Consider the following 8,950-nt stretch of genomic DNA (forward strand, 5'->3'; position numbering starts at 1 on the left):
ACCTCATTCATGAAAATCGGTTCACGCGTTTAGGCGCTACGTTGTTTACAAAAAAGGTAACAACAACAACAAGAACAAGAAGAAGAAGAACAAGAACAAGAACATTTTTTGAAAAAGCCGTTTTTGCTCATTTTCGGCAACTTTTTTCTCGAAACCTATTAGATCTGGGTGGTTGCAAAAAAATTATAGTTATAAAGGAGAATTTGGAGTAAGATTTAAAGAAAATTTGGGAATTTTATCTTTTATAGAAAAATAGAAAAAAATTGTCAAAGTTGGGTGTTTTTCAACGTTACACTTTTTCGTGCAGTTTTTGATGGTCAACCCTTATACAACTGTCCTACCGGACAGTTTTAATGAGCCCAAAAATTAATCAAAGCAATAATTTTAAAGAGAAATAAAACTTCCAAAAAGTATTAAAATGTATAAAATGAATAAAATGCAACATTAAAAAACCCTCAATATCACTCAAAGTCAAATGCTGCAATAATTGAAAAAATTGAAATTTAAACTACTCAAAAGCATAATTAGCAATTACAATCTGTACCAAAACTATTCTTATTAAAAAAAAAAGAAGAAATAAATAAGTATCAAAATAAATAATTAAATGTAAAACTTGTTTAAAGAGTATGCATCTTAATTTCTATGGAAATACAATTAACAATTAACAAAAATACAATTGTTGAAATAAATACATTCATAAATTATAATTAAAACTGTCCGGTAGGACAGTTGTATAAGGGTTGATCGTCAAAAACTGCACGAAAAAGCGTAACGTTGAAAAACGCCCAACTTTGACAATTTTTTTCTATTTTTCTATAAAAGATAAAATTCCCAAAGTTGGAAATTGTCAAGCCCGGTGAGAGAGGTGGCTACTGAATCGCCATATAACACGCCCATCAAATTGTCTATCGAGATATCTCTTTACATGCCTGATGGTGTTATATCGACACGGGGGGCGATTCAGTAGCCACCTCTCTCACCGGGCTTGACACCTATGGACTATTTCCTTTGGGGATACCTGAAAAACAAGGTGATTATTCATAACTTTTTTCTTTCTTTCCTTATTACTGCTTATCTAAAAGCATTTCTAAATCTAGGTGTATCAGAATCGGGATGGCATCTGTAGATGAACTAAAGCAGAGAATAATAGATACCTGTAAGTCGGTTAAAGCCGAATCTATTCCTTTGGCAGTAAGGGGCAATTGGCAGGAAAGAGCATGTCTATGCATCTCTAATGGTGGAGGTCATTTCGAGCATGATTTGTAATATTAATGAGGAGTAAAATTTATAATAAAATAGTACTTTTCTTCTTATTCTATCAAAAAACCGTTATAATATTATCATTTTATCATTTCTTATAAGAATCATGTTTTCATTCCTAACTTCTAAAATATCACTCATAGAAAAAAACCGTTCAAGTAAATTTTTCTTTAAAAAAATAGAGGAATCTATTTCTGAAATAAAAACCGCACCTTCCCATTTGAAAAAATGAAGTTGGTGCCTGTACCTCGCTTCTGGAAGCACTGAAAAAAATTTACAAAGTATATTTGGATTTCTATCAAAAAACTAAGGGAACACGTATTTTTTAGTTTTTTTCTAGCTATCTTAGTTTCCGAGAAAAAGCTTGGGACACCCTGTATATGTACATGCATGTCAAAGTAGAAAAAGACAAAGTTAGAGTAGGCTACTGTCTTGAATTCGTCTTACCGAAATATTCGTGAGCACAAATAACACACAGTTAATAACAAGTAGATTATTCAACAACAATTATTCATTTCTCAATTGTAATTTAATTTAGTCCCCCTAATTTAACTTATAGTAAAATACTGGAATAATTAGCTGTCCTAAAAATATGCATATCTTATTTACTTTATATTACATATATACAACATTGTGGGATGAATACCTAGATTGAGAATGTAATTGAAGAAAACTATATTATTTGCGATAAAGCCAGATAATTATTACCTATTATTATAAACGTTTGACTACTTCATAAAATAACAATTGCTTTAATCGAAGAATGAACTTAAACCGACGATTTTTATTTAAAAATAAAAATAAATAAATAAAATAAACAAAATCATTGATGTAAGTTTTTTATAAAAAAAAGTTTTCAATTTTTTAGCCTCATATTTTTTATTTTTTATAACGTTTTTCTTTTTAACCTGTAATTAATAGTTTGATTATTATAAATAACTACATATTACAGTCAATCTACAGTGCTACTTGAACATATATTTTGTAGACGAAAATGGCCAGCATAAGGGTCTGTGACATCTAATAAATTCTAAAAAATAACTTATTAATGAAAATTAATGCAGTAGAATTACTTAACTATTAATGAAGTATTAATGAAATGTTGGGTACTCGCTGATTTGTGTACCTTTTGGCGTTTAATCAACCCTTATACTTAACATTTTAAACTGTAAGTTTTTGTTAAGGAGATCTATTATTAAGAAATAAAAGAAATACACATCTCATAATTGCAGCAATGAGTGCCACCAAAATCCGCTAGAAAGCATGGCCTGGCCCTATACCGATACATATGCAACAAGAGAAGTTATAATTGATCTATTTTCTTTTAATTGTTATTGTTTTTTTTAAATACAGAATAAATAAATAATGCAACAAATATTAAATATTAACAATATCAATAAAAGAGATAAAGTAAAAAGTGAAATAGTAGAGTAATTTGTACAATTGAAAACAACACTTAAATTCATTATCAGTAGGTGGTATTAAGTTAAAAAGATTGAATAGACATAAAAATGAACAATTAAAAAGTATAAAGTCCATAAAATACAATAATTAAATACGTTTGATTCTCGTATGATCCGGTGTAAGAATGGCTTACTTAACAATGCCAGCTATGTGGGGTTTCCCTTAGCTGTTTAATGTAAATTTCTTCACATTAACAGCAAAAATGTTAATAAATAGAAAATTTCAAAAATGAGATGTAGAACTTTAAGATAAGACAAAAATCGATTTCCTACAAATGTTCTACTCCGATACAAATTATAACAATTACTATTAAATTCTCTTATTTTATAAAACTTAAATAATATTCCAAAAATGCATCATAACGAGTCTTTAATGAATGTAGCAAGCTAGTTAAAAATGAATAATTACATTAAAAGTACTAAAAATTTTCATTTGAAAGTATTATTTTTATTATGAAATAGTTTCATAAAGAACTTTGTAATTAATCAATTTCGAAAAAAGTGACATGAGTGTTGATGACGATGATTCTAGTCTATCACTTCACTTCACAGCACCAACAAAAACGAAGCCCTGAAAAGGCCACATATTCATTAAACTAGGGAAGCTTTCTAGCACTGTTTCTACACTGTACGCGGAAAATGAAGCAGCAAGTAGTGCACATAATAAAAGAAAACTTCAAATTTAGGCAGATTTTCCGTTGTATATAAGAAAACAGCCGGACCATAACGTAGACAAACTTTCTATTGGCTGAGTTCGTAACTCATAGCTTGTCAATTCTGCAAATATTGAAAAAAGTAAATTTATGGCTTGAAATATTGTCAAATGTTGTTACAATGTGAAATAGTAAAGAGAAAAAATATTTATTATAAAAGGAATAAGGAATTATTAAATAATTATTAAAATATGGAATTTTCAATAAATAGAGATTGCAGTTGTGGCCGCTGGAGTCGTCTGCGTCAAGGGAGGGTACTTTACTGCAGTACAAGTATTGTACGAACGTAGCCAATAGGATTTGAGATAGAGCCCTATATAAGACGGCCAGTTGACCGCTCTGGTCAGACACTCAAGAATTTTTAAACCATCAACATCTCATGCAGGACATCTGCCAACGTGGGATTATACAGCTAAGCCAGCAGTATCAAGTGAGAAGAGGCTAGCTGGTCATTGTTCGCCTGGATGAAGGCGCAGCGTGGGACTATAAAATTCGCCTGGACGAAGGCGCAACGTGGGATTTTAAAATTCGCCTGGACGAAGGCGCAACGTGGGACTTTAAAATTCGCCTGGACGAAGGCGCAACGTGGGACTTTAAAATTCGCCTGGACGAAGGCGCAACGTGGGACTTTAAAATTCGCCTGGACGAAGGCGCAACGTGGGACTTTAAAATTCGCCTGGACGAAGGCGCAACGTGGGACTTTAAAATTCGCCTGGACGAAGGCGCAACGTGGGACTTTAAAATTCGCCTGGACGAAGGCGCAACGTGGGAATACCATCTCATCTGTAACACCCCAGTACTAGTTACTGGTGATATTTTTTAAATGTTGCTGGGTCTTCGGACTCGGTGAATCCCCCCTCAACAAAGCTGTGGTGACACAGCACGCCTTCAAGTTGTTAGGGGCTAGCCCACTTGTGTGGTTTTGCATCTGGGCAAATCTGTTTTATACAGATATGTTGCTTGTTGCTGATCAGACAAGTGGGAATAGCAGAGAACAGTCCCCTGCTGGCCTGTAAACACGTCTTCCGTTCTTTAAGAATAGAGGTGTGTTGCTTGGTGTGGCTTAGTTTCTAGAGGCTGTGGCAGACCAAGTCGACTATAGGCAGTTTGGGACTTTATCTCAGAGGTGTGGTAAACTCGCTGGCCAGTGGCACACGTGTCTTCGGGCCCAAGACTCGTGTGCTAAGTGGTCAGGAGTTCAGGCTAGCTAACGTGCTAGTAACATTAGCTGCCCTGGACTCTTGCCTAGGCCACTTGGAGTTTATCACATCTGTAATTTTTGGCCCGCGCGCAGCAGGATGCGCCTTTACAGGGCGCGCTGCGCACATTTTTTTTTAAAAAAAAAAATTCTTGGCCGGCGGCGAAAAATTACTCATACTCCAACAGAACTCTTGTTTAAAACACCTCACTCTTAATGCAAGTAAAACTAAAATCATACATTTTTCAAACAGCACTCGTAAAAAGAAATTCCCTAATATTACCTTTTCAGCAAAGACTATTCAAATTCTTCATCTCTTTCATTACCTAGGTGTGCCTATTACTTCTAATGGTAAATATTTACACGCCTCAAAGTGCTCGTACTTCGCCAACGCAGAGAAACTGGCGTTCAATAAAGTAAAGTCTATTTTCTTCAATTCTGCGGCAACACTTCACCAAACTAGAAAGAAACTACATACTCAATTCTATCCTCAAACCAACAATGCTCTATTGTAAAGTGACCACATTTTCATTCAGAAAAAGCCGCACAAATAGAATGAAATAACAATTACAATTTTGTTATATATATTTTATTCTATACATTCATATATTTTAACAAAAATCTATTTATTATTAATTATTCGTAACCAGAGTTGGGCAAAAATTTAATCAATTAAAAAACAATTGAATTAAACCGAAATTTAATTTTAATCACGATTAAAATTAAAATTAAATAATCAGAATTTTAATTGATTGAATTAAATTCCAAATTTAGTTTTAATCACTTTGGACGATTAAATTTTTTAATTTAATCAAAATATGAGAGATTAAATTTTTAAAACCAAACATTGCCAATGGTTAAACCAGAATCGGACCAAAGCATCTTTATTCCGCCTAGCTGGTGCCTCTTCTCTATCAATATTATCCACCTTTCCCAAACTTGGCACCTTCATTCTACCAGTCTGGTGTCTCAACTGTACCATGTTGGTGACTCTCAAGACTTATACAGGACCACCTTACACTCACATTTAACTATGTTTACCACTCACTAGACTTATATAGGACCACCTTACAATCACATTTAACCTAGTTTGCGAATCACTAGACTTAGATAGGCACACCTTAAACTCACATTTAACCATGTTTACCACTCACTAGACTTAGATAGGACCACTTTACACTCACATTTAACTATGTTTACCACTCACTAGACTTATATAGGACCACCTTACAATCACATTTAACCTAGTTTGCGAATCACTAGACTTAGATAGGAACACCTTAAACTCACATTTAACCATGTTTACCACTCACTAGACTTATACAGGACCACCTTACACTCAAATTTAACTATGTTTACCACTCACTAGACTTAGATAGGACCACCTTACACTCACATTTAACTATGTTTACCACTCACTAGACTTATACAGGACCACCTTACACTCACATTTAACTATGTTTACCACTCACTAGACTTAGATAGGACCACCTTACACTCACATTTAACCATGTTTACCACTCACTAGACTTATATAGGACCACCTTACAATCACATATAACCTAGTTTGCGAATCACTAGACTTAGATAGGAACACCTTAAACTCAAATTTAACCTAGTTTGCGACTCACTATTCTTAGATAGGACCACCTTACACTCACATTTAACCATGTTTACCACTTACTAGACTTAGATAGGACCATCTTACACTCTCATTTAACCATGTTTACCACTTACTAGACTTAGATAGGACCACCTTACACTCACATTTAACCATGTTTACCACTCACTAGACTTATATAGGACCACCTTACAATCACATTTAACCATGTTTACCACTTTTAAATTTTTTGGGTCATGAAATTCTGTAAAATTGTGGCCGTTCTATATCTCTCACTGTGAACCACGTATTGATATGGAATTTTGTTCTCTTATACACTTTGTTTTTCTCAATTATAAACTATAGTTATTTTGAGCACAGATCTATAAATGTAGACGATATAAAGGGTTCAAAATTTTTTGGGTCATGAAAATCTGTAAAATTGTGGCCGTTCTATATCTCTCACTGTGAACCACGTATTGGTATGGAATTTTGTGCTCTTGTACAAAAGTTTATTCATAGCTACTCGCCCAAGCTAACTGCAGAATTACTCCAACTAGGCCGGGTGGCCATAAGGATAGCAGTTGGCATTCTCACTGGCCATTGTAGATTAAATAAGCACATGCATCGCATGGGCCTGGCAACGGATAGCCTGTGTAGGTTTTGTCAGGAAGAAGAGGAGACGGCACTGCATGTGGTATGTCAGTGCGAAGGGCTGGTCTGGCTAAGGTACCGCCTCTTTGGCAAAGAGAAGCTGGTGCCAACAAGCCTCAGCCAGGGCCCTCTCTCGGAACTATTAAGGCTTTTAAGGCAAGCAGAACTCGAGAGGGTGCTCTGATGGCAGGTGCTCTGATTGACCACCTGGGAGCCCCCCAATTCCACAGTTCGGTTAAGTACAGGATAGGGGGAGGGTCTCCAACTAGGGGGGTGCCACAATAGATCCTTGGGGTGTCGCGGTGGCATAGGCTGAATAGCCAAATCCCCCGGTAGAATCTATCTATAGTTATTTTGTGCAGAGATCTAATAGAGGCAGCAGATACTATATCAGAAATGAAAGTTTTGTCTGAAGAAGTAATCCAAGATATAGATGCGATGATAGTTGAAATGGCAGTGCTCCAAAAGAAACAACAGCAGCCCTACAAATCAAATCTTTATTTAAAAGAAAGGTGGTTATAAGACTGAAAATGAAGAGTTAAACTTTAACTGGAACTGGTTTATTGCAACATTAGATCTTGAATTGAATTAATATGATACTAAAATATAATTTTTCAGCACAACCACCCTTTCAGTTTCTGATTCAATAGCTGCACAGTTATCTATACTTATTGAACTTCCAGAAATGATTTGGGCGGCAGTTACTTCCAAAGAATATATTCGTGCTTCACAACTATTTCTTTTTGGAAGGCACATTAAAACAGGTAATTTCACTTAATAATTACCATATTAACTGAAAGAGGTGGCGTTAATGCTACATATTCGGGGCCATATAATATAAGTTAATATAGTGTAACTATTTTGTATAGGATTTTCTGTTGAGAAAAATTTGCTAGAAGTAGCTCATCGCATTCCAATATTAGATCAACAGTGGACAACTATATTGCACTTTAAAGAAATAATACTTCAAACTGCAGAAAAAGAGCTGAAAGTAATTGACATTTCCCCGAAGGTAATCTTAATCAGAGTGAATTTACTCTTACTTATTGTAAAAAGTCAAAAAATATTGTTCTTAACAAATGGGAGCTTATTCGTATGAAGGTGAATTGTCTGGCCAATCGGAGCAGGAGATATGAAATTTTCTTCTTTCATACACTTTGTTTTTCTCAATTATAAACTATAGTTATTATGTGCACAGATCTAAAAAGGTAGAAGATATAAAGGGTTGAAAATTTTTTGGGTCATGAAATTCTGTAAAATTATGGTCGTTCTATATCTCCCACTGTGAACCACGTATTGGTATGGAATTTTGTTCTATTGTACACTTTGTTTTTCTCAATTATAATCTATAGTTATTTTGTGCACAGATCTATAATTTTAGAAGATATAAAGGGTTGAAAATTTCTTGGGTCATGAAATTGTGTAAAATCGTGGCCGTTCTATATCTTCCACTGTGAACCACGTATTGATATGGAATTTTGTTCTATTGTACACTTTGTTTGTCTCAATTATAAACTATTGTTATTTTGTGCACAGATTTATAATTTAAGAAGATATAAAGGGTTGAATATTTTTTGGGTCTTGAAATTCTGTAAAATTGTGGCTATTCTATATCTCCCACTGTGAACCACGTATTGATATGGAATTTTGTTCTCTTATACACTTTGTTTTTCTCAATTATAAACTATAGTTATTTTGAGCACAGATCTAAAAAGGTAGAAGATATAAAGGGTTGAAAATTTTTTAGGTCATGAAATTCTGTAAAATTGTGGCCGTTCCATTTCTCCCACTGTGAACCACGTATTGATATGAAATTTTCTTCTTTCATACACTTTGTTTTTCTCAATTATAAACTATAGTTATTATGTGCACAGATCTAAAAAGGTAGAAGATATAAAGGGTTGAAAATTTTTTGGGTCATGAAATTCTGTAAAATTATGGTCGTTCTATATCTCCCACTGTGAACCACGTATTGGTATGGAATTTTGTTCTATTGTACACTTTGTTTTTCTCAATTATAATCTATAGTTATTTTGTGCACAGATCTATAATTTTAGAAGAT

General features: G+C 34.0%; 1 protein-coding gene across 1 annotated transcript; it reads left to right on the plus strand.

Annotated features, from left to right (window-relative positions):
* The first annotated feature begins 7,250 nt into the window (after positions 1 to 7,250).
* Positions 7,251 to 7,997, plus strand: LOC141446534 (conserved oligomeric Golgi complex subunit 1-like). Its single transcript, XM_074113082.1, has 3 exons — positions 7,251 to 7,400; positions 7,507 to 7,652; positions 7,758 to 7,997. Exons 1-3 carry the CDS (start codon positions 7,285 to 7,287, stop codon positions 7,985 to 7,987), a joined length of 492 nt encoding a protein of 163 aa, XP_073969183.1. The 5' UTR covers positions 7,251 to 7,284; the 3' UTR covers positions 7,988 to 7,997.
* Positions 7,998 to 8,950: the final 953 nt, after the last annotated feature.

Source organism: Rhodnius prolixus, unplaced genomic scaffold, assembly GCF_049639745.1.
Source record: "Rhodnius prolixus isolate KJV_2025 unplaced genomic scaffold, Rpr scaffold_7, whole genome shotgun sequence".
NCBI classification, from domain to species: Eukaryota; Metazoa; Arthropoda; class Insecta; order Hemiptera; family Reduviidae; genus Rhodnius; species Rhodnius prolixus.

Excerpts from the sequence above, each read along its gene's own strand:
- LOC141446534 (XM_074113082.1), top strand. The coding sequence starts at position 7,285 with ATGAAAGTTTTGTCTGAAGAAGTAATCCAAGATATAGATGCGATGATA. Across the intron at positions 7,401-7,506 it reads AATCTTTATTTAAAAGAAAG|CACAACCACCCTTTCAGTTT; the intron begins GTGGTTATAAGA and ends ATAATTTTTCAG. Across the intron at positions 7,653-7,757 it reads TGGAAGGCACATTAAAACAG|GATTTTCTGTTGAGAAAAAT; the intron begins GTAATTTCACTT and ends TATTTTGTATAG.